This window comes from Panthera pardus, unplaced genomic scaffold (assembly GCF_024362965.1).
Source record: "Panthera pardus isolate Hobbes unplaced genomic scaffold, ASM2436296v1 HiC_scaffold_24, whole genome shotgun sequence".
Classification (NCBI taxonomy): domain Eukaryota; kingdom Metazoa; phylum Chordata; class Mammalia; order Carnivora; family Felidae; genus Panthera; species Panthera pardus.
Window position 1 is genome coordinate 96715373 of NW_026526810.1, and position 26459 is coordinate 96741831.

General features: G+C 40.3%; 1 protein-coding gene across 5 annotated transcripts; it reads right to left on the reverse strand.

Moving 5' to 3' along the window:
* Window positions 1-26459, reverse strand: CCDC198 (coiled-coil domain containing 198). 5 transcript variants are annotated; one of them, XR_008417208.1, is made up of 7 exons: window positions 26007-26459; window positions 23467-23549; window positions 10318-10404; window positions 8871-8972; window positions 7900-8059; window positions 2510-2760; window positions 153-258 (listed from the first exon to the last, which is right to left on the reverse strand). XR_008417208.1 is itself a non-coding variant. In XM_053889453.1 (6 exons), exons 1-6 carry the CDS (start codon window positions 26227-26229, stop codon window positions 23-25), a joined length of 888 nt encoding a protein of 295 aa, XP_053745428.1. In that variant the 5' UTR covers window positions 26230-26459; the 3' UTR covers window positions 1-22. The 5 variants fall into 5 exon arrangements, 3 of the variants coding, with proteins under 3 accessions (XP_053745428.1, XP_053745427.1, XP_053745429.1); XR_008417209.1 differs by having other exon boundaries at window positions 159-258; window positions 2581-2760; XM_053889453.1 differs by lacking the exon at window positions 2510-2760 and having other exon boundaries at window positions 1-258; window positions 8871-8969.

Genomic DNA, 26459 nt, shown 5'->3' on the forward strand with positions numbered 1-26459 from the left:
TCTAGGTCAGTGAATAGCATTTTTATTCTCGATCAAAAAACTCGTCAAAAAGTGGGATTCTCTCTGTCCTGGTCCTGACCAGTGCTTGTGGTTTCTTCTCGCTTTTCCTTAACTCATCTGAGTCAGAACTAGAACTGTCCCAGAGAAGCTGTCCCCGAGCCTCTTGTTCACGGAGCCACATTTCCATTTTGCCAATTTTCCGGGGGCGACAGTCATTCCTTGCTTGATGTTCCCCCAAATCTTCATTCTGTGAATTTCCTACAGAAAATTTAAAGTTTATTGAATTTTTCCCCCTAACAATGACTTATTTGTTTATTAAGTGCCTAGATTTTTATGAACACATAATAATTTGCTTGATGTTCTTATAAATATATATATTTGGGAGAGCTTGGGTTAGTTGAGTGTCCAACTCTTGATTTCAGCTCAGGTCATGATTTCACGGTCATGAGCTTGAGCCCCACATCAGGCTCCGTGCTGGTCATGGAGCTTGCTTGGGATTCTCTTTCTCTCTCTCTTTCTCACCACCCCTTCTTGCCCCTTTCTCTGGCTCATGCGCTCTCTCTCAAAAAACTTTTTTTTAATCTTCTGAAAGTCACAAGAATAATATAATACCTTCCTATATGCCCCAACTCATTGATAACATTTTGTCACAATATTGCTTTCATTTTATACACATGCATGAACATATGTACACACGTTTTCAGCTGAGCTATTTGAGAATTAGTTGCAATTACATCCCCCCAAATACATCACCACAAATCTCACAGCAAGGGCACTTTTCCTACATAGCTGCAATATAACTATTAGGAAATTACTTAGGAAATTTAACATTGATATATTATTGTTTTCTAATATATGGTCTACATTCTAATATTCATGGTTGTCCCAGTAATGGTCTTTATAACTGCTTCTTGTTTGTGTGTTTGTGTTTTATTTTTTTAGATCCAGGATCCAATCTAGGATTATGTATTGAATTTTATTTTCTTGTCTCTTTAATTCAAGACACTTCCCTTTCTGTTTCTTTTCCTTTTTCTCTGTCTCCTCCCTCCTTCTCTCCTCCTCCTCCTCTCTCTCCCTCATTCTCAGTCTTGATCCTCCCCTTCCTCTTCCTCCATCCCCCCTTCATTGTCTTCTTCTTTTCCCCTAACAGTGGCATTTTAAAGAATACAGATCAAATGTTTTGTAGAATGGCCCTAAATTTGGGTTTGTACATTTCCTTGTGATTAAATTAAGGTTACACGTTTTTGGCAAGAGTATTGCACAGGTGATGTTGCCTTGTGCTATTTATTGAACATCTGCTATGTGCCAGGCACATGATATACACTTTCTGACCTTGACATCCACTCTCACCTCATATTAGAGTCACCTATGGAGTCTTTTAGAAACACAAATGCTTGGGCTGTGCCCCAGACCTATAGAACTAGGGAGCTCAAAGGGTCATGCATTTCATTTCACTTTCTATACTTTTAAGAATATATTTAATTTATTTGGTATAGGATTTTATGTACATATGTACATAGCTTTTTATTTAAGCTCTACCCTTTTAAAGTGCATTTCAGAACAACAGGGGCTTTATTCAAGGAAGGAGGCTTTTAAGTAAACCAAAGAAATGGCCACTTCTGAGCTAGGAAAATCATCCTGGGTCAAAACCCAGAATGTCCCCTCCATCTAGTTGAACCAGCCATAACTTTTGGATTTCATCTTAAGGATAATTGTTTATCAAACCTTATGGCATATTTCATTTAAGCCCTTGATAACTGATGTTACAAACTGTTATATGAGAAAATCAAGCATCTCAGTGTGAGGATTTGTGCTTTGTGAGTCATTAGTTTCCTTTCTGCCTCAGTAAGGGACTACCCTGATCCCCCCTTGAATGTTATTATAATTATTGTTATTGCCTATACATATAGTAGTGACAGAAAATGACAGTTAAATTATGTCTTTGGCCCCAGTCTCTCTCCTGAGCTACAACTGGATGCCTCCATTTTTATGTCTCCTGGCAACATGTCAGACTCACCTTCTCTTTCTCTTGCAAACTCACTTTTTCTCCCAGTTACCCTAATCCAGCAAATGGCCCCAGTTTTCCCCCATTGTCTGCCCAGTTCTTCAAGAGAAACCCAAGAATCCTCCTGGCCTTCTTGCTCTCTCCACACACGCACATCTGATTCAGCACCAGGTTCTGCCCCTCGTTATCTCCTGAATATCTCACATTCAGCTCCTTTTCTCCTGTTACCCTACTTTCCTGGTCCAAGCACCATCTCTCACTTGCATTTCTGCTATGTCCTTATCACTTGTTTCCCCACATCCGTTTGCATTCTCTTCCCATTCATCCTCCACAGGGTGGACAGAATGATGCTTGAAAATGTAAGCCTGATTGTGTGGCTCCCCTGACCTTTCAATGCCTTCCTGTGGATCTTAAGCTCAAGTTCAAAGTCCCTATTTGACACGACTTGCAAGACCTTGGTGCTCTGGGCCCTGCCTATGCCTCAGAGCCATCACTGATCACTACCTGAATCTCTCTTCCCAGTCAAGAGCCTTTGCGCGTGCTGTAATCACAAACAGTTCTGAATGTTCCAGCACCTTGGTCCTCACACAGATATGGATTCCTGTCCCCTTTGTCCAGCTACTTCCTGTCTCAGCTGAAATATCAGTTCCTCATGGAAACCTTCTGACTTTCAGGTTGTGAGGTCTCCCGGATGTACTGTCATTGTTTGTTTGTTGTCTGTACTATTGCATAGGCACCAAAGCCAGGAAGCGGGTCTGTGAATAGATGAGTGAACAAGTAAGCCAATCAGAGAATGTTGGGTGGTGAGAAGCACTGGTAACTGGGACCTGGGGATGATTTCATTCATTGGGGCCAGGGGGTGTAATCATCTCTGCTCTGCAAATGAGCCAAGCACTGTTAGAGGCACCATGGAGACTGGGAACAGAGATTTTCTGCTGACTAGAGGCAGGAACTTTGGAACAGGAAGAGAATGTTCGTTAATGGTGGGATCTAATGCAATATTAATAATAGCTCAAGTCCCACACCACTCTTGATGTTATGATAATGCAGGCCTAAAGTAGAGTGTGAGGCCAAATTCACATGTTCAAATTTTATCCTTGAAAATCTCTTAAATCATTCATAAATTATTATATACATAGTTCTGTGTACATAGCATTAAAGTTTGAGAACTTCTGAGCTGGATTCTTTTTACTTGTTAGATTTTTATAAATCCCTGCTTGATTCTCCAGCATTGCTGGACTTAACAAAAAAAGAAAAGAAAAATACGATGTTTAAAAACCTAAATGGGTTTTGGTTGAGCAGAGCAGAGGAAAAAGTGTATCCAACTTCAAAATTAATTTGGGAAGAGAGGAAAGCAACAGAGGTCATTGGGGCGAAAAGGGAGTGATTTTTCCACAGTAAGAGGATTATATAAAAAATCAAAAATATTTGATGGTGGGGTATGCAGGTGGCTCAGTCAGTTAAACGTACAACTTTGGCTCAGGTCATGGTCTCATGGTTTGCGAGTTCGAGCCCCGCATCAGGCTCTCTGCTGTCAGCTCAGAGCCCACTTCAGATCCCCTGTCTCCCTCTCTCTCTGTCCCTCTCCTGTTTTCACGCACTCTCTCAAAAATAAATAAACCTTAAAAAAGTTTGATGGTTATGCATTTTATAATATATATATGTCTTAGCAAAATGCATCACCATTATATCAAATCCATAATTTCACAGCTATTTCATTCACAGGCTAAATTTAAAAAACACACACCGGGTGCCTTGTTGGCTCAGTTGGCTAAGCATCCGACTTCAGTTCGGGTCATGACCTCGTGGTTCATGAGTTCGAGCCCTGCATCGCATTCTGTGCTGACAGCTCAGAGCCTGGAATCTGCTTCGGATTTCGTGTCTCCCACTCTCCCTGCCCCTCCCCTGCTTGCCCTCTGTCTCTCTCTCTCTCAAAAATAAATTTAAAAAAATAAAACACCCACCCCCAGGATGCTTTAAAGAAAAATACTAAGTAGATAATAGAGCAGATGGCCCGATAAGACCAGAATTGAGAAGGTGACAATAATATATTTAAGGTGATACTTCCCCTTAAGCATACAGTTATTTTCACTGTGAGACATCAGTTCCATCTTTCTTCAGTTGTCTATATTCTCATGCATGTGTTTGGCACTTTACATTGTATATATGCTTTTACACATATTGGATTAATTTTGACATAAACCCTATGTGGTAGACAAGACTTTATTCCTATTTTACAGACGTGAAAACTGAGGGGCAAAGAGGTTAAATAATTTCAGTGGAGCAATAATCTCTCTCTATATATATACAGAATAAAGCTATATAGCTATATAAATATAGCCAATATTTATTGAGAGGCTACTGGGTACTGCGTTCTAGAAACAAAAAGAAGCCCCTGTTCCCATGGAGTTTGCATTTAGAAACATATTTTGGGGAGCTCAAATAAAGAACTTTGATTTCAAGTTCACTGTTTTTTCTTTATTTTTTTAACAAAAATGTTTATTTATTTTGAGAGAGAGAGCAGGGGAGGGGCAGAGAGAGAAGGAGAGACAGAATCCCAAGCAGGCTCTGTACTGTCAGCAAACAGCCTGACATGGGGCTCGATCTCACAAACCATGAGATCATGACCTGAGCCTAAATCAAGAGTCTGATGTTTAACCGACTGAGTCACCCAGGCAGCCCTCAGGTTCACTGCTTTTTCTACCTACGATACTATATCATGGCTTCTGGAAAAGGCAGGAGCCACATAAACATGGTAAAAGTCATAAAATTGTGCACTCAGAAAGCAGTGTTCCCTTTGTGTAAGTTATGAACAAGTGGGCCATCATATAAGTTATAAGTAATTTTTGTATAATAAGTTATATGTAATTATTATATAATTACAGTATATGTAATTCATTATGTAAATATATAATGTATTTAAAGTATGTAAATGTAAAATATATGTAAAATTTTATTTTTTTTTAAGTTTATTTATTATTTATTTAGAGAGAGAAAGCACAAGGGTCAAGGCAGAAAGAGAGGAGAGAGAAAGAATCTTAAGCAGGCTTCAGCACTGTCAGCACAGAGCCTGATGCAGGGCTCGAGCCCACAAACTGTGAGATCATGACCTGAGCCAAAACCAAGAGTTGGATGCTTAACCGACAGAGCCACTGAAGGACCCCTGTAAATTTTTATTTTAAACAGGCAGCAGAAAACAAAGACAGAACTTTATCCTATAAGAGACCTAAAACTCTCATCCCACCTTCCCAAAGAGGGAACATGAATGGGCAAATACAGCATTAAATGAGAGGAGATGGGTACAGCAGGATCTTAATTACCTGAACTGGACTAGCATTCAGAAATCTCCTGTAAATCTATGATCTTGACTTTGCTTCCCTTTTAAGAGAAAGCAAATGAAGTGCTTTCAGAAGACAGAGAAAGCAACGATGCTCCCTGGGAATAAGTAAAAAGGAATCACAGCTCAAGCATGTGCCTAGTATGGTGGTGAAATCTGTAGGCTTTGCAGAGGGGCAGTCTGCTCTTGAAAGATAAGGTTGAAAAGTGACACTTTTATATTTGTAGGCTTTGCCAAAGTTGTCCTGGACAGAGCTCCAAGTCCCTGGAGTCCCCATGAAGATATATGAGGGGCTGGGGGTGGGTGGAGTGAACTTTCTGGAGGGAGAAAGACCTGGCCTGGAATCCTGGCTCTGTCTAATGAGGGTGAATAGTAACTCCTTCTATACAGGCTGCGTGAGGCTTGAGAGCGATAATGCATGTTGCATGTTGAGGACAGTGTCTGGTTCATGGTAAGCACTCAACAAACCTTAATTAGAACAAAATGAATCCGCTTTAAAAAGCAGCAGAAGGGGCCCCTGGGTGGCTCAGTCGGTTGGGCGGCCGACTTCTGCTCAGGTCATGATCTCACAGTCCATGAGTTCGAGCCCCGTGTCAGGCTCTGTGCTGACAGCTCGGAGCCTGGAGCCTGTTTCGGATTCTGTGTCTCCCTCTCTCTGACCCTCCCCCATTCATGCTCTGTCTCTCTCTGTCTCAAAAATAAATAAACGTTAAAAAAAATTAAAAGAAAAAGCAGAATGCAGAGAACCCCTCTTCTCCACAGTCCTTCCTGGACCCCTCCAGATCTGGGACATCTTCCAAAGATTTTACCAATGTTGGTTTTTCTTGGCTTGCCCTCAAGCCATGACTCTAAGTATCTAACTTTAGCTGAGACACTTTTTTGGATTGTTTGGTCAATGTTTTTTAAATTGTCGCAGTTGTTTATCTATGTGCCTACATAGCATATTTCATTCTGGCACTGGGAGTATAGGTTAAATAGATTCCCCAAGTAGATTTTCAATTATTTAGCCTTTTCTTATTTGATGAACTTATTGATTAAGCATCCTATTCCTTTGAGCAGGAGCAGTGTCTCTTTCAGCTGGCAACTTTGCATCCGAGAAGCTCAGGACCTCCAGAGACATGGCCAGCATTTCTGTAGATCTCTCAGTGGTCAGTCTTGCTATGTGGAAAATATTATATATTCAAAGGGTGGGTTTGCCCTGGGGGACTATGGACAGGCAAACTTAACGGGATTCTAATTGGTGGGACAACACAGCACAGAGACTACGAACATGGTTATCTGTTGGAAATCACTGAGCGGTCTGGCCTGGCTGGAAGCAAAGTTGGGCACAAGAATGGCAGCAGAGAAAGCCAGAAGGTAGGCAGCAAGTAGATCCTGAAGGCTTAGAGTGCCAGGGTGAAGGGTTAAGTCTTTGTCCTCAGGCTGATGGATTTTTTTTTCTTTGTCTTCAGGCTGATGGATTTTCACTGAGGATTTTTTTTTTTAAGCAAGAGAATGATATGGTCAGATGTGCATTTGATAAGATTACTTTGCTATTAGTGTGGCACTTCTAAAATTTTATTGTGCATGAGAATCACCTTGGAATCTTGATAAAATGCACATCCTGATTCAGTAGGTCCAGAGTGGGGCCTGGGGCTCTGCATTTCTAATAAACTCCCGGGTGATGCAGATGTTGCTGGTCTGTGGCTAATACTTTGCTTACCAAGTAAAGCAGCGGGTCTTAAACCTTAGGAGTATCAGAATCACCTAGGGTGGGGTTAAAAACCCAGACTGCTGGCCTCCGCCCCTACATTTTCTGATTCGGTCACTCTGGCTGGGGCCCAACAACTCCCCAGGTGATGCCGGTGCTGGTTGCCTGAGGACCATACCGAGAAGCATCAGGGTAGCGGGGTGAATGGAAGAAGGGGAAGACTTGGGGGAGGAACACAGTCAGGAGGCTGGTGTGACACATGACCTAAGGGTGGCGTTGGGAATGTGAGAGAGGTAAGAGTTCGGTGCCAGGTGACATCGAGTGGCCCAGAGTGTGGAGGGAGGTCTCACCCACTGAGACAGCAGATGCCCCCGGAGCAAGCCTGGGGTGAGCAGTGATGGTGGCTTCAGTTTTAGACATTCTGAATGAGCCTGGGAGGGCTGCAGGGGGAAGAGTGGGGTGGGGGAGGGTGTCTGCATATGGCCACATGGTCCATTCTCTTTAATCACAAGATGAGGCTCTTTTGCCTTTTCCTTCCCAAGGTTGGAGCAAGGATTGCAAGGATGCCTGTAAAGCACAGTTAGCCTCTAAAAAGAGACATCTTACTTACTGCAGTGCTGAAGCTTCTGTCTTTTCCTCCCAGCCACCCAAAATCACGTGATCGTGTGATCACTACATTCTAGGAAGCACATATCAGCAGAAACCCGAGGCTACTTGCTATATATACCCACCCCCTCCCTGGAAGTTTATTTGATGAAGCTTTAAAAACACTGGAAAAAAGACTATACTTTCAGGGATCATTTCTATAGTTCGTAAAAACACTGGAAATATTTTATTTTGCTAAAAAAAAAATAATTCATGACTTACCTGGACTTCTGTTCAAGGTTTCATCTGGCAAAAAGGTTGGAAGGCCCCTGTCATCATTTCTTGGGGTGCTTTGAAGGATTTTCTTGGCTTTATGGTCCCTCGGTTTTTGCTTATTAATCCTTGCCTCCCTGTGAAGACTTTTTTTCAACTCTGCTTGGGCCTGAAAATGATCCACTGTAATCGATTAGTGTTCTCCCCCTGAGCTACTGTCACCAGAACAGGTCAACAGATCAGTCACTTTGCAAGTTGAGTGCTTAACTGTGGTCCCCTAACCAGAACACACTTTTTTTTCCTATTAGATGGTATGGAAACTTTCTCTTTGCACAGGACAGACTTGTTAGGAAAGGGGAGAATATACGCTCACAGTCTCAAAAAGCTATGGTTTGATTTAAGAGGAGCTTTGTAAAAACATTTGTTGGCAGGCAAGTGATGTATTTAGAATTGCAGAAGACAGTGACTTTAGGCTTAAACACTCGAGTAAAGAATTTGGAATATGACACTTACAGGAGACATTACTGTAAAAGGGTGTGTTCTAAGAGATCATTCTGGTAAGATAATTCTATGGTGTGAATTATGGAGGGCTGCCTAGGTATCAAAATAAAGACCAACTCACCCCCCCTCTATTTTACTAAATCAAGAAAAATGATCTAACCTCATTTTCCTGCTGGAGCCAGAACATCATAGGAGCAATTTATGAAAAAAAAAATATAGGAAAGGAAGAAAAAACAGACTTGGGGCACAGATATGTCCTTGTGACTGAAAACAAAGAAAAGACTCAACAGTCGGTAGCAGAAGGGATCTTGCTGATTCTTCCCAGCTCCAGTAGTGGAAGCTTCGGTGCCAATGACCAAATTTAAAATGCTAAGTAAAGACTGGGGATGAATGCTAAACTACATTCATGTGCGAGGGCAGTGATTATGTGGAGTAAATGTGCTAAATATGGCACTCTTCTTCTCTCTCCTCATACTTACCTCTTGTCTGTTCCGGTTCATTTCCAACATTCTCATCTTATGTAAATATTGTCTTTTCCCGGGAATGTATCCTGGAGTTGGCATTGTCTTTTCCAGTTCCTGCTGTGAAAGATGCCACACTCATTACAACTGGGCAATTTGTTACGGACTCTGCAATCCACAACTTGCAATTCTTTTTGGAACAGAGCGAGATCTTAATCAGTCATCAGTTATAATCCATAGAGATCTCTTATTATGTCAAAGGTGGATCATTGTAGTTCTCCACTGAGTCCTTTCCGGGTAGCCCTCAGTGACTAAAGCTTTGCTCTGTGTCTAATACAGTTTTTAAGCTTCCTGTAGAGTTTTGCATATCTGAAATGGAAATATCTTTCCACATCTCATTTATTCCTATCTCCCCAGAAATGTGTTCTGGTTTGATAAAACTGGCCTCTTTCTTCAAAATGCCTCTTCTGCTGTTGACTAATTGTCTGGACATGAAATTAGAGGGGAGCCACCAAATGGCTAAGTGGAACGCATTACCATAGACTGTACCCTCATATACCAACGTAAGCCCTGGAATATTAGGAAGTTGATCATTTGTGACTTTGGTGATCTCCCGTGGTGCATCGTAAACCCCAGTGGGACAGTGTAGTTACTGAGGGCAACCAGGGGTGAATACACCCTTCTTCATTCCTTGCTGTGGCCAGGAAAGGGAGCCAGGTGTGCTCCGTGATATCTTTTACGCTGCCCTGTGGACAGTGACTATGTTGGCTGTTGTGAGCCTCACGAGGGGACCATCTCTACAGTGCTGTCAGCAGCACAAACATGACCTTGAGGGTCTAAATGCACCTGGGCATCTTTGACTACATCAGCTAGCTGTGCAGCAGTACCTTGCTGGCTTGACAATGAATCAGGAGTGGAAAGGGTTGAAAATCTCACAGTTTTCATGTCTACACGAGGGGAGTTGTCTCAGCAGAAAGTAACAAACTTATAGAAGGAAAAGCTCCTTAGAAGACATTTTCCAAGGATTCGTTTTTTGGTGAGGTTGTGGTAAATAAGTCAGGGACACCTTGTTGATAGGATTTCCGCCAAAAGACTGAGAATGAAGGGAAAGCTTTAACTTGAGGGGACAAATGAAAGGAGAGTCATACTAGATTTTTCATAAATGTGAACACTTCTAGAATTAGCAGTGTCTAAGAAAAATTCCTCTCTCTTATCTACATCTTCCTGTTTTCACCAGGAAGTGGAGAAGGGCCCAGAGTTTACCTCACAGACAAGAGTCTTTGCCAGTTGGAGGCAGGCCTGGGAGAGAATGGATAGCTTTGGAAGTCTTGACTCTGAATGACTTAATAGTTTGATTTGTCTTTGAGGTCTTCTTGCAGGGAGTAAATGAAAGGACAGGCCACCCCTGCCCCTCCCCACCCCTCCCCCCCGGTTACTCACCCCCTCCAGTTAGCGTTGCGTTTACCTTTGCTCTGTGAGTTGTTCTGGCTTCTTGCTGGCTCAGGAGCCTTTCAGAAGTAATTACTTGTGGCAGGTCAATGGGTTCAAGCTTCTAGAAGTCCAACATTTAGAGTATTCAGCATTCCTCATGCCATGAGATGATGAAACATAAAAGCCAGACATTAAACTATCTTACCACTTTGCAAAAGCAGCACTTATTCCTGAGAGCACCCAGGGAAGGCGATTTCAACAGGATTACAGTTGTATCTGTGCAAGAGTTTTCAACTCATCTGGGTTCTTTATTCTCTTTCACCGATGCCAGTGACTTATTGATCTGAATATTTGTCAGGGAGTTAAAAGACTAAGAATCCTTTTCTGTGTGCATCGAGGGAGCAAGTCCAAAGTTATCAAACAACAAGGGTCTTAGAGTATTAACGATGAAAGAGGCACCAGGAATTTCTTTTATTCATTCCTTAACTGCCCAGCTGAACTCTTTCAGTCCTTAGGGAAGTAACCTATTTTTAAGATCTCCAGAGAATCTCCCTCAGCCTCCTCAGTAATAATCACTGGTGCTCCTGAGGCACATTTACATGAAAGTGCAATGGGCTTACAAATCTTGGACACTTTTTTTTCTTTTTCCTTAGCAGGGGATTGTCTTTATGGGGAAGATCACATTGGAGTTTCAAGGGATCACTAAGACTGGGAAGCAACTGATGAACCAACGGATCTGCCTTCAACCCTATTTGCCTCGATGACTTAATGCTCTGGAAGTTGGAACGTTGGGAAATGACTGAGCAGGCCTAGGAGACAAAAGGTGGGTCTCTCCACGCTGACATGCAGGCAGGGACCTGGAAGGCTGTAGAATTTATGTGTTTACTCAGTGAGTACGTACTGAACAACTAGTGCGTACCAGGCATGGGGGTGCAATGGTCAACAAAAGCAATATGGTCCCTACGGAGCTCACAATCTATGGGGGGAACAAACACATTTTGCTTGTGTGATTATTCATTGATAATTACAAACTGCGATCTGTACTTTGTAGAAAAGGTCTACAGGGCAGAACCATGACAATATGTAACCAGAGGACTCCACTTTGGAAACGGAAGTTGTTATGAGTTGAATTGTGCCCTCTACCCCAGTTTGTATGTTGAGGTCTTAACCCCCAATATGTCAGAATGTGATGTTATTTGGAAATAGGGTCCTTGCAGATATAATTAGTTAAGATGAGGTCACAGGAGCAGGGTGACCCTTAATCCAATATGTCTGGTGTCCTCATTACAAAAGGGAAATTTGGTTGCATACCCACATGCACACAGGGAGAACACCTGTGAAGGTAGAGATGGGGATGATACTCCTACAAGCCAAGGAGTGACAAAGATTGCCAGGAAACCACCGGAAGTTAAGAGAGAGGCATGGAACAGATTCTTCCTCTCAGCTCCCAGAAGGAACCAACCCTTAAAACACCTTGATCTTGGACTTCTAGCATCCAGAATTGTGAGATAATACATTTCTATTATTTAAAGCCCCACAGTTTGTTGTACTTTGTTACAGCAGCCCTAGAAAATTAATACAAGGGGGAGAGGAGTAAGGAGGCAGTCCAAGAAAGTTTCCTGAAGATGAATTTTTCAGCAGAAGTTGGACACTTAGGAAATTTTAGGGAACTAAGGTGTTCCAGGTGGGGAGAACAACATAAACAATAACCCTGAGGTAAGAGAGTGTATGATCTGTTGAGGAAATTGCAAGAAGTCAGTTGACTGCTGTTCAGAGTCAGGGGAGAATGGCTCAAATGAGGCTGGAGAGGTAGGCAGGGGCCAAGTTTTGTAGGTCCTGATAGGGCATTCTATCTAAAGATGGTGGTTGTCGTCTTCTTCTTCTTCTTCTTCTTCTTCTTCTTCTTCTTCTTCTTCTTCCTTCTTCTTCTTCTTCTTCTTCTTCTTCTTCTTCTTCTTCTTCTTCTTCTTCTTCTTCTTCTTCTATTTATAAATGATGTAGATTTTTATCCATTCGGTTGGTGTACTATAAACTTAACTACTTAAATAGCTTTCTTTTTTTTTTAATATGAAATTTATTGTCAAATTGGTTTCCATATAACACACAGTGCTTATCCCAACAGGTGCCCTCCTCAATGCCCATCACCCACTTTCCCCTCCCTCCTACCCCCCATCAACCCTCAGTTTATTCTCAGTTTTTAAGAGTCTCTTATGGTTTGCTTCCCTCTCTGTAACTTTTTTTTCCCCTTCCCTTCCCCCATGGTCTTCTGTTAAGTTTCTCAGGATCCACATAAGAGTGAAAACATATGGTATCTGTCTTTCTCTGCCTGACTTCTTTCACTTAGCATAACACTCTCCAGTTCCATCCACTTTGCTACAAAAGGCCACATTTTATTCTTTCTCATTGTCAAATAGTATTCTATTGTATATCTAAACCACAACTTCTTTATCCATTCATCAGTTGATGGACATTTAGGCTCTTTCCATAATTTGGCTATTGTTGAAAGTGCTGCTATAAACATTGGGGTACAAGTCCTCCTATGCATCAGCACTCCTATATCCCTTGGGTAAATTCCTAGCAGTGCTATTGCTGGGCCATAGGGTAGATCTATTTTTAATTTTTTGAGGAACCTCCACACTGTTTTCCAGAGTGGCTGCACCAGTTTGCATTCCCACCAACAGTGCAAGAGGGTTCCCGTTTCTCCACATCCTCTCCAGCATCTGTAGTCTCCTGATTTGTTCATTTTAGCCACTCTGACTGGTGTGAGGTGATATCTGAGTGTGGTTTTGATTTGTATTTCCCTGATGAGGAGTGACATTGAGCATCTTTTCATGTGCCTGTTGGCCATCTGGATGTCTTCTTTAGAGAAGTGTCTATTCATGTCTTCTTCCCATTTCTTCACTGGATTATTTGTTTTTCGGATATGGAGTTTGCTGAGTTCTTTATAGATTTTGGATACTAGCCCTTTGTTCCATATGCCATTTGCAAATATCTTTCCCCATTCCGTCGGTTGCCTTTTAGTTTTGTCGATTGTTTCCTTTACAGTGCAGAAGCTCTTTATCTTCATGACGTCCCAATAGTTCATTTTTGCTTTTAATTCCCCTGCTTTTGGAGATGTGTCAAGTAAGATGTTGGTTTTCTTAAGAGTAGTGGGCAGTCATTGACATGTATGAAGCAAAGTAGTGGTGTGATTACATTTGCTTTTTAAAAAATGATTACTCTAGCTGCACTGTGAAAACTAGAGAAGAGAAGTCACAGATGTGGGGACAGCATTGAAGAGGACCACAGAGATGGGTTGGGGGTTCATGGAGGGAAATCGATGGGCTCCACAAATATTAAAAACTGACCAAACAAGATTTGTTCTAGTTGGTGAGGGAGAGCGAAGGGTACAAATGGCATCCAAAGGGATGGATAGTGTTATCATTCACTGAGATTGGAATCCTAGGGGAAGGCCAGGTGTGAATGGCATATAACAGGAGGATACAAATTCAGTTTGAGGCGTACCAGTGTACGCGTTGAGTAGATAATGAGATATACAGGCATGGAACTCAGAGGAGACATCTGTTCTGGAGATGCATGTTCAGGAATCATCCCTGGGTAGAGAATAACTGAAGCCATAGTCATGGAGGAGGGTAAGAGTGAGAAGAGCAGAGCCAAGGGCTCAAGACTTGAGGAGCTCTAATACTAACAAGCTGGTAGATGGGGATGAGGTGGCCAAGGACATGGAGAAGAGATGGCTCAAGAGGAAGACGCCACACTGAGGCAAACAGTGTGAGCACTACTCCCACCTTAGTCCAACAATGCAGGCAAATGATAATTTATTTTGAAGTTATTTTTCCTTTTAGTCTGATTTGTTGCATTATTAAGAGGTAGACCTGGAAGCCAGCTTGGCTTTCAAGGTGATCAGAGTGAAAAAAGAGAAGGGGGAGACAGGGAAATGGATGCTGAGCAGCCAGCACTCGTGGGGAGCATGACCTGTACCTCCAGCTACTTCCCTGCAGAACAACTTCCTGCTCTGGGCCTGGACCTGAGCTGTTCTGGGGAAAACATCCTGCATTCCTTTCTGCTGGAGCAACCCAAAGCTCACTGGGCAAGGAAGAAGACAAGGGAAAGGATTTGGAGATGGGGAGGAGAGACAAAGGGAAAGAACTCATCTTTAGGTTAGACATGTGCCAGGCAATTTGCATTTGTGGTAGGAATTGGCTCTCTGTTCCACTCTCACCTTAGGTGAGAAAGTAGATTTTTTAACATAGCAACTGCACAAGAATGTAATGAGAGGTGATGAGTACTAGTAAGACAGAGGTTTGTCTGGCCCTCTTCTCTGCAGAACATAAAGATGATGGGCAAATGGGACCTGCTGGTGTAAGAAGTAACAGCTGATCAGATCAGAACGTGGGGGGAACAGAGATCAAGGGGAGATATCCAGGTACCTGTGGGAAGAAGAATCAGCAAGGGCTGAAGGGGGATTTGGGGCATGAAGGGGAGAGAACAAGGAAGTGTTTGTTCCACTCCCTGGACTTGGTTCAGGTTCCGGTTCTTCCTGGTGATGAGGCCCATGTGCCTTTACAGCTGCCCCTGTGTCTATCACGCCCAGGGTCACACCATGTCAGCTCGTTCGATCCTCCTGTGAACACTGTGGGTAATTATGATGATTACCCATTATAGAGAGGTTAATAACTTGTCCAACGTTGCCTAGTAAGAAAGTGGCAACTCTAGAATTCAAACTCAGGTCTGTCTAGTTCCAAATCCCCAGCTCCCTCCTCTTCTATGTGCTCCTAAACCTGGTTGATCATCAGAATCTCCTGGAATTAAAAAAAAAAAATCCTGGACTGTTCACTGGGGATTGTGATTTAACAGGTTTGGGAATGAATATATATATTATATATATAAATAATAAACTTTAATTTTTAGGGTTCATAGCAAAACTGAGTGGAAAGTACAGAGAATTCCCATATACTCCCTATCCCCATATATGTACAACCTCCTCCATTATCAACATCCCTTACCATCTGTTATGACTAATGAGCCTACATTCACATGTCATTATCATTAAAAGTCCATAGTTTAACTTGGGGGTTCACTCTGGTGTTGTACATTTTATGGGTTTGCACAAATGTATAATGGCATGTGTATCTACCAATGTAGTATCTTACAGAATAGTTTCACTGCCCTAAAAATCCCCGTTTTGCCCATTCATGCCTCCCTCCCTCTCCCTATCCCCTGGCAACCACTGATTTTTTTATAGCCTCTGTTGTTTTGCCTTTTCTGAAATGTCAATATCATTGGACTCAAACAGTATGCAGCCTTTTCAGATTGGCTTTTTCACTTAGCAACACACATTCAAGTTTTGTCCATGTATTTTCATAGCTTGAGAGCTGATTTCTTTTTAGTGCTGAATAATATTCCATCATATGAATGTGCCATGGTTTTTTCACTCATTCATCTACTGAAGGACATCTTGGTTATATCCCAATTTTGGAAATTGTGAATAAAGTTACCATAAACCTCCACGTGCAGGCTTTTGTGTGGATATAAATTTTCAGTTCATTTGGGTAAATACCAAAGCTCATGATTGCTAGACTGTATGGAAAGAGTATGTTTAGTTTTATAAGAAAGCACCAAACTGACTTCCAAAGTGGCTCTACCATTTTGCGTTCCACCAGCAGTGTGTGAGAGTTCCTGCTGCTCCACATCCTTGCCAACTTTTGGTGTCATCAGTGGTTTGGATTTTGGTGATTCTAATATGTGTATGGTGATATCTCATGCTTGTTTTAATTTGTATTTTCCTGATGACACATGATGTTGAACATATTTTCATATGCTCACTTGTCTTCTTATTCTCTTGACACTGTCTTTTGTAGAGCAGAAAGTTTTTTTTTTTTTTTTATGTTTATTTATTTTTGAGAGAGAACAAGTTGGGGAGGATCCCAGAGACGGGGACAGAGGATCCAAAGTGGGTTCCATGCTGACAGCAGTGAGCCCAATGTGGGGCTTGAACTCACAAACTGAGAGATCATGACCTGAGCTGAAGTCAGATGCTCAACAAACTGAGCCACCCAGGTATCCCAGAGCAGGTTTTAATTTCAATGAAGTCCAGCTTCTCAACTGTTTCTTTGGAATGTATCTCCAAGGGATTCTGATGATTTTCCAGGTTGGGGTCTAGTGGCTTCCATACTGCCTCAAGTGAATAAAGGGGCTACATCAGAGTAGACCACAAAGGATTTGTGTGTGGAGAATTATTGAAAATGTGAGTCTGAAGAAACCAGCCATTTAAATATTTTCACCTATTTAAAATAACTTATCCATAAATACTTAGGGCCAGGTTTTTATTTGGAAGTGTAAATTTATATTCTTCTATTTTCAGACTCATTTTATTTAAACCCATAATTCTGATAAGGGTTAAATAGTAGGTGTCTTTAAGAACCCTCTCTAGGCAATTGCTTTCTTCCTGGCCTTTGGAAAGAAACTAAGAATCACTCTATTCCTCCACAAAGGGCACTAGATGGCAGCAATGAACATTACAAGTAGGATCCCTCCGTTAAGTATTTGCACTTGGCCTGAGAAGCTATGCAGAAAATATTGTTGGAAAATTGGCTTCTCTAAAGAAACCAGTCAAATTGCCCTAGAATTCTGGGGTTCATATCAATGTTCCTTTTCCCTGATTAGGAAGCAAGATGCCTCACTTCATCATCTGAGAGAATACAAGGGAAGGACTTATTGGAGAATTGGAAGGGTAGAATGACACTTTTTTTTTTAAGTCTCATGGTATAAAAAAATGTGTTATCTATCTAAAGGTTTTTGGGTTATTTGGCTTCTCAAATTAAACAAATGGTCAGGAAAATCAAGTGAAATGTCAGCTGAAAGATTCAGAAATGGAGATTAAAAATCAAGCAGAAGTCACTGAGCTTGGTGACGCACTGACCTGAGATGGTTGCTTCTGTGTCCTAACAGGAAGATAAAGATAGGCAGGAGCTCAAAGAAATTGCAAAATTTGTTTGGCACAATGACTCAAGAATGTATGCCCTTTAAGGTTCTGGGAAGAAGGTAAAGGTGTCCAGAACAGTCTTGGAGTAAGAGATTATAAGCCCAAGGAAGAGTTTCTGGTCAAGGCATTGCAATGAATCCACATTTCAATAACTTTCTTTGTCCCAAACATCTAGCAATGAAAACTAAAACATAAAACCAAAAACAAAAAAAAAAAAATGTGGTTGGCCCTTAATACGAGATATATATCTCCATGGGCCAGAAAAAAAAATACATACTTAGAGGAAGCTGATCCATATGGCATTCAGGCCTCCTGATGGCTGTGAGTTATTTCTACAAATTAAAGGGGACCTAAAAATGCTCCATGTAAGATGGCAAACTAAAGCAAAGATCACAGCTTGAAATCAGAGGCTGAGTTATTCTCTACTTTTCTATCTGGTTTAAGAGAGCTGCATCAAAATGTAAGTTGGAAGATTAGTTTTACAAGTGTTACCAAAATGTTGAATACGAGGAATATTATCTTCGTATTCATAAAAAGGATGAAATCTTGCCATTTGCTACAACATGGATGGACCTAGAGAGTATAATGTTAAGTGAAATAAGTTAGACTGAGAAAGACAAATACCATATGATTTCACTCAGATGTGGAGTCTAAAAAACAAAACAAATGTACCAACAAAAAGCAGAAATAGACTCATAAGTACAGAGAACAAACTGGTGGTTGCCAGAGGGAAAAGGGGGAGGGAATGGGCGAAATGGGTGAAGGGAAGTGGGAGATACAGGCTCCCAGTTATGGAACGAATAAGTCACAGGAATGAAAGGCACAGCATAGGGAACATCGTCAGTAGTGTTATAATAACATTGTATAGTTATACAGATGGGAGCTACACTTGAGGCGAACACAGCTTAAGTATAGAGATAGGGAATCACCATGAAACTCACATTACATTGTGCGTCAACTATACTCAAATAGAAAAAGTGTGTTAGAAGTTGAAGATGAAGGAGCTAAGACTTTATAACAATAAGTTTGAAAGCTTCAATGGATAAATTAATGATACTCTGGAAAAATATAAATTAGCAAAACTGAATCAGGAAGAAATAAGATAATTGAAACAACTAAGAAATTTAGTTAGTTGGAAAATTTCTCATTCCCCCAAAAGTCCAGGTGGCTAAAGGTGGTTTCACAGGCCTGTTTCATCAAACTTTTAAGATAATAACCGTGTTACATCAAATATTATAGACAACTGAAGAAAGAAAAAGATAATCAGTGAATTTTACGAAACTACTACAACCCTGAAAGCAAAACTAATAAAAGACAGTATAGGAAATTATAGGACAATTTTTTCTTATGAAAATAGATGTGAAAAGCCTAAGCATAGACAATCCTGCCATGTATTTGTATATGTACCTTGTGGCCAAGTAGGATTTATGCCAGGAATATATGCATGGTTCAACATCATAACGTTTGTTAGTGTACTACATTGTATCAGCTGGTTTAAAAAGGAAATTCATATGATTATTTTAATAGATGAAGGGGGAAATATCAATAAAATTTCACACCGAGCCCCAAGAAAAACTCTTACCACACTAGGAATAAAGGGAATGTCAACAATTTAATAAATGGCGTTGTGCCAGATAGCTCCCACTTGGTTCTCTAGGTCCACTTGCCACATTTCTCTCCCCTGTTCTCTGCCTGTGAGTAACCAGTTTCTTCTGCCTTCAGGCTTCCCACTGGGTTTAGCCACTGAGACATCCTGGCAGGAGATCCGAGAGAAGAGAGAACAGTGTATTTCTCCCCCTGGCTTCCTTCCTGCAAGGGCGTGTTGGGCTGGTTGTGTCCTCCTGTTTCTCTCAAAGCACCTTCCTCTACCTGAGTGTCTCCTTCCAGGTTCTAGAAGAGTCTCACTCTCTGAGTCCCTTTGCTCAGAGATGGTTATTCCTCAGCTGCCACTAGTGGTTATTGCAATATCCTTTGTGGTCCCCTTGATCCAAACCTCATAAACAGTTACTTATAAAGAAAATTTCCTTGAATTATTCTAATTTGAGTATGGCATCTGATTCCTTTTGGGACTCTGACCAGCATCTATCAAAACCCTATTGCAAATGTACTTAGTTTTCGAACCATATGTATTAATGTCATAGATAAGAGAAGGATGCCCATTGTCACTGCTGGTATTCAATATCGGAGGAAAACTCTAGCCAAAGCAAAAGTCAAGAAAACAAAAGAAGGAATAAGAATTGGGAGGAAAGAGAAAAAACTATTCTTATTTATGGAAGATGTCATCTACATAGCAAATCTAAAAGAATCTATAGATAATTAGAATTCATTTCAATAAAGTTGTGGAACACAAAATTCAATCTGCAAAATTCAAAAGCTTTCTTATTCACAAGTAATAATCATTTAGAAAATTAAATGGAGAGGGGCGCCTGGGTGGCTTAGTCAATTGGGCATCTGACTCTTGATTTCAGCTCAGGTCATGATCTCAGGTCATGAGATTGAGCCCTGTGTTGGGCTCCATGTGAGCATGTAGCTGGCTTGAGATTCTCTTTCTCCCTCTCTCTCAGTCCCTCCCCCATCTCTAAAAAAGAAAAGAAAGAAGAAAAGAAAAGAAGAAAGGAAAAGAAAAAAGAAAATGGGGTGGGGGGAAGACCTTATTCATAATAGGAGGGTAAAACTCCCATAGTGTATTTTGATGGTCAGCATGGACTTGCCTTGGCTACAGCCTCCAGTTATTTGAACACTAATCTAGGTGTTGCTGTGAAATTATTTTTGAGATGTGATTAAGGTCAATAATCATTTGACTTTAAGTACGGAAGATTATTTTAGATAATCTGGGTGGGCCTGATTCAGACAGTTGAAATGTCTTAAAAGTAAAGCTGAGGCTCCCCTGAAGAAGAGAAAATTCTACTTGTGGACAGCAGCTTCAGCTCATGTCCTGCATTTGCAGCCTGACCTCCCTGATGGCCTGCCCTGTGGATTTTGGACTTGCCTTGCCAGCCTTCATAATCATATAAGGCAATATAAGCCAATTACCTGCATACATATATATATATATATATATATATATATATATATATATATATATGTATACACACACACACACACACACATATCACAAAGAAACATATAATAGAGAATGGGCAAAGAGAAAAGACAAGGAAAGGGAATAAATTGGTGGCAAATCATATAATACTGGTAACAAACAATGAAACCGTCTGGGTCAGAACCAGCTTCCTTGTCTCTTCCCGGCAGTCTTAATACTCATCTTTTCCCCTTTGCACTCATTCATTCAACATTTATTCAACTCGTATTTATTGAGCACCTATTATGTTCCAGGTACTGTTCTAGACACTTAGATATATTAGTGAAGACAACAGACAAAAATCCCTGCCTCTCTGAAAGACTATATTCTAGCACTGTCAGGGAGGTGATGAAGAAAATACACAATGAACATTAGAGAAGTAAATTTCTTGGTGTGTTAGATGGTACTCTGGGGAAAAGAAAAGATCACGGCGGATCAGGGGACCCAGGATCGCCAGGGTAAAGATTGCAACTGTCAAGAGGTTATCGTGATAAGCCTCTAGGAAGGTAAGGTTTAAGCAAATCTTGAGAGTTGAGGGAGGGAGTCATCTGAGGAAATCATATTACCTGGGGCCCTGGGGGTGGGGGCATTTGACCATCTCCACCTTAGGTTGGACTAGAGATGGTTGGAGGAGAAAGTGAATCAGGCCAGGAGGGACAGTGGTGATCAACTTCCAACACAAGATGAACACGTTGGATTCAGAGTTCCCTGGCAGAGGCTCCCAGAACTTAGCAGCTCCAAGTTGGAGAACTTTAGTTCATGACCTGCTCTTTACTTGAGGAGTAGATGTCTAGGAAGTGGAGAGTGCCAAATGTGCAACTAAAATTATTTAGGATGCAATTAGATTTGGTTTAATAATTAAAAATACTTTTAGAATTTTCTTTGGCAGACATTAGGCTATTAATTAGCATGTCATGGGAACCCAGCATTTATTATTCTCTCAAAAACCCATTTGTGGTGGAAAATGTGCTGAGCCTCATTTGTGAAGATAATTATAGTTGATATCTTTGGGAATGTCTGCCAAGTTCCCAGTGATTTCCCTCTTCTCTGGGAGCTGCTTCCAGAATTTATGGTGGTGGTGGGGGGCTTCTCTGCCTACATTTCTACTGCATAAGCATATCCTCTGGTGATAGCTTATTGGAACAGAACTAGAATCATGAGCAAAGCTGAACCAATAAGATATTTTTCTCCTAGGAATTTCTAATTGGAGCCTAAAGAGCCAGGTGAATCTGTCTATTTGACTGGAACTATAAAAATACAAATTCAGGAATTGAAGTTTGTCCATATTTCACCAAGTGATCTTGAGGAGCAAAGAAAGTTGATCTGCAGGAAGAATAAAGAATGCATGAAGGAAAGCTCAGGGGAGACACAGAGAGAGTTGTGCCATTCAGGTTCCAAGGCAAAGCTGTTCCCTGAAGCCCAAGTGCCTCCCAGTTCTTGGGTTCAACAAACACTCCTATATCTTCATAATTCATCACATTGGCAACTAGTCAATTAGACTTACAATACAGGATGCTGCGGGTCTTCAATAGCAGGGAGAAGGCATTTTGATTTTTGTTCCTACCAGGGATAATGGGTCACATTGTCATTCATTCATCTATTCATTCACCATTCATTCATTCATTCATTCATTCATAAGCTTTTTGGGAGTACATATTAAGTGTTAGAGACTGAAGATATAAGACTGAGCATGTCTTTGCACTAAAATAATTCATTTTTCTTGATTTTTCATTTTTAAGGGGGTTGGTTAGGATGTGGGGATACCCTCTTTTGTTCTGAAACACCAAAGTTCTCCTTTTTGCGCTTGACTGACTTGAGAATCAAAGCCTAACTTTAGCTGATTTAGGGTTGATAGATCTAAAAAGTACTTTGTGAACTACAAATGGCTACATATACTTTTCACTGGTTATGGTAATATCTTCTACTTGAGTTATTCAGCTCACTGGCTCCATAGGAACATTATATTAAGCACACCTCTTTGGAAAGTTACATTTGATTTAGGAATAAAAGGTAAAGTTTTTAAGTTGTCCAGTTTAGTTAAAGATATGCCCAAAAGTTTTAAAATTATATATCAATTTGATATAATTATATTTTATTTATCTTTTAAAAAGTTTTGAGGTTTCTAATATTTTAGGAAAAGATGCTCTTTTGGTGAACAAAAGGTATAATCATTTCAAATGATTGTGAACTTCTGGAGAAGACAGGTAAATAAAAACCAATTGAAACAGAAATAATCCCCAGCACATGAGCTTAAATACCTCTGGGATTTGTCCAGATGTCTGGGTGAATTGTGTATCAGGTGGGATTTGGTTCCAATTCCTTTTTTTCCAAATGTCAGTGATAGATCCTGCTCACAGGAGAGCCCAAACCCTTCTCTTAGCTGATGCTCATTTTCAGGTACCCACTCAGATCTCTTTCCTCATCTAGGATGAGAGTCCTTAGAATTTATATTTCTCTAGAGAGAATTCATTAAATATTAAGGTGAATACATTTAAATCTCTTGCTTTGCTGCCTTGGAATCCAATGTCCTCAATTTCAGCAACCAGTTAACATTTACAACGATAAAAGATTAGGGACAGAAGGTCTGTAGAGATCAACTATGCTGCTGGTTAACAGCATGGGCTTTGAAGACCTGTTTGATGTCTGAGCTCCACTGTCCTTGGACAAGTTACTTAATTCTCTAAACCACACCTACAAAGCAAAGGTACTAGTTCCTTTCTCATAGAAAGGGTGTGAAGATTAAATGATGGACATTGATCGAGTTGCCCAGAGTGTATCTGACTTGAAGTAGGTGGTAATTAGAATAGTACTAGCTGTTATTATTGTTACTGTTGTTTGTTATAACTCATCAAATGCAAAATGCAAAGGTCTTTTGAATCCCATCATGCCTGTGCCTTTGATACTGTATTTCCTTCTTTTGGTGGTGGTCTTAAAAGTGAAATCATTACAAAAGGAAATCCTAAAGAAATATGGTCTTTGCAATTGATGACATTCTCTTTAACAACATTCTCATTAGCTTAGTCATTTTCAATATCCCTTCTTTATGTTATAGTTAAAAAGGGATGTTACCATTAAATCCAAGAAATTCCTTATGAGGTCTTTTAAATTCATCTTACTTGAAGTCTTCGGGGTGGATGCCTTTTAATAATACTTGTTTCTCCGTGTTCCAGTGGGATATCAAAATACATGGCCCTGGGCACTTGAAAGATTAGGAAAGAAATTAAAAAAAACATTTAAAAATTTACTATTAAATTGGGCTAATCATTAGACTTTGTTAATACATTTTGGCACCTTTTTAGTTATATATGTCCAACCTACATGTTGAATGTGGAGGTGAAACACATAAATCAAAGGTCATACATGGATGCAAGTGATAAAATATTAGCCCATATCCAGGATTGAATTTCTGCTTTCCTCATTTCTTCCCTGGATTGATATTTAGAGGAAAATCTGAAAAATTGACAATGTGTTGACTACAAATATCGTTCAAACATAGAATTTGGTCTGGAAAATAGAAACTTTTTCACTTGTTTTCATTTCATGAAATCTCTACAAAATAAATTTGGGAAATTAGAAAAAATATATCCTTAAGAAATGAAAATAAATTCTCCTTTCAGATGAAAGAGATGAATTGTGGATAGATAGATGGATGGATAGGTATTAGATAGAGGGGTAATAAAAAAATGGACCATGAGTGTATAATAGGAGTATGCAACATTTAGTATTGTATGTTCCCAATTAAATAGTCTCTCCAACTAGGGAAAGAAATTCCCACAAGTTTCCCTATAATACAATATATAAATAGTCTTTCCTGATGACACAAAACAGGCTACAGAGTTAAGCCTTGCTAGAAACAGAGAGAGCTAGGACTCAAGAGGTCCATTATGGGTTTTATTTTTTAGCTTAATTATCCTGGGGTATTAGGACTGCTACCATGCCCAATGCTGCATGAATGAAGTTTTGTCTTTTCCTCTTAGAAATCTGGAAGCATTCTAATTTCTAGATTGTTGTGTGGACTATCCTACAATTTCACTTTGCATTCTAAACAGAAAAATCCTTGCATAATTATGAGTTTCTATCCTTACAACATTTGAATGACCATGTTAAAAACTTCTCCACGTCCTTATTCTCTTTCAAGAGATGCCAGCATATGGAACAAGACAGAAACAACAGTAATGACAAGAAATAGCATTTTTGATTAAAAGATGTATTTCTGGCAACAGTTTTTTTTCAGCAGCCTGACTTCTCCTTATTTTTATACTATGATTTCAGTGATAACACCTCATTATTTAATTCAATTCATCCCAAATGGCATAGGCTATGTCAGGCAGTTATTTTACCCTTGGTTTATAGGTGAAGGAAATTGATGCAGTAACTTGCTCAAATTCATACATGTTGGTATTTAGTGGAGCTGGGGTTAGACTATGGATCTTTTGAAATTGGCAATCAGGATGCTTACCATCCCTTTGTTATTTATTTTTAATGTGATTTTGTCATTTCAAAAATAAGAATATTTTTCAGGTGGGACTCTAATGCATTAGACTTAGTTTTCACTATTCAGTTACCAGAATCTTAAAACTCTGGGTAGAAGTTTTGGATAAAACTTCTTTTTGGATAAAAAAGAATTGTTTTGGATAAAAAAGAATTATTTATCCTTTTTGGATAAAAAGGAATTGTTCAATGAAACTAGAGGAAAATTCCCACTCCCATGCTTAGGAAGTTGGAGAACATAAAAATAGGCCATATGCAACCAGTCAAGAGTTGTCAGTTCTACAGAAAATAGCCGTGACAATCAGTCCAGATGAGATGTACCAGATACGGAACAAGAATATCAGGCTTTCTGGCCAAGGTGACCAATAATGGGAACTTATTTGTGTTATCGATCCAGAATATAAATAAAGAAAAAAATTACACAGATATACACATATGTACACATTATATATTTATATTTCTCTTCCCAAGTGAGAATCTCTGTTTAATTATCATTGTGATTTTCATAAAAATGTTAGGTGTCTTCTAAAATATCCCAGGATAATTTATAGCCACTTCAGGCTCAGAGCTTCCAATCATAATGGGAAAAATTCTCTTAGTTCTGCAAATGACGGAACTTAGTGCATATTCTGCGTGAAGAATGTGGGCTTGGGGAGGGGATGACTCATCCTCTCATCTGTATTGCAATAAATCAATTCTGTTTGGGGTGGTTTCCAACTTCACATTAGAATGAATTCACTCCGAAAGGGTTGCTTTCAAAACAACAAAGCCTGATGCACTAAATGGGGCTGGAGAGAATGATTTGAATTTAGAATCTAACTGAAACATATGATTGTCATAATTTATCACATCTTATCTATATAATTTTAATCATCTGGCAAAGCTAGGTATAAACATCGAAAGCACTATAAACTAAGCTGAAACAGAATGATTTTTTCCCTTCCAGTGCAGAATGGTAAGAAGCCCTCTGTGCAGTTTACATACCCGTTCTAATGTACCCAGAATACTCACAATTGAGAAACAGCCTCGAGTTGAAAGATGTTCCCTTACATTTCAGCAATTTAGAAACTTTCTGATATTGTTATAGAAACAGACAGCCAGGCACATCTGTCAATAGCTCTCCTTGGCCCAAATACACAGATTTCATGATGGGTCTTACGTTTACCTGCAGAGTGTCTTCCATACCAGGTCTCTCGTAGAGGCGGCAGCTGACCTTCCAGAGCTTTGTTCTGGTCCTGCAGTCCTGTGAACAAATACGAACTCTTTTCTTCCAGATTCTGACTGAATGCAAAGTCCACGGGGCTGGAAGAGGGGAGTTCTTCCTCTTTGTTTTGCAAAGGTGCTACTTTGGTCACTCTAGGGTGAGGCTTAGAGTGGCTCAGGCCCATTTCACAGTAAAGATACTCAAAGAACAACCACGAGGGAAGTGGTGTGGGGCCTTTAACTTGGCTTGTTTTAATTAAGGTACTTCAGAATTTTACCCCAGCTGTGCAAAGCACTTCATGACATATTTCTAAGCTTTATTTCACCCCACAGTAACCCCTCTGGCCACTTCCTGGGAGCCTGGTTTCCACGGAGATGTCCCTTCAACTCCCACTCTGCCATTTCAGACCCAAAG

What these genes read in the sequence shown, in the direction of transcription:
- CCDC198 (XM_053889452.1), bottom strand. Translation starts at nt 26,229, where the DNA reads ATGGGCCTGAGCCACTCTAAGCCTCACCCTAGAGTGACCAAAGTAGCA. An exon ending in GTATGGAAGACACTCTGCAG is followed by an intron (nt 23,550 to 26,006) that starts GTAAACGTAAGA and finishes TAATCTTTCAAG; the next exon opens with TGCCCAGGGCCATGTATTTT. An exon ending in AACCTTGAACAGAAGTCCAG is followed by an intron (nt 259 to 7,899) that starts GTAAGTCATGAA and finishes AATTTTCTGTAG; the next exon opens with GAAATTCACAGAATGAAGAT.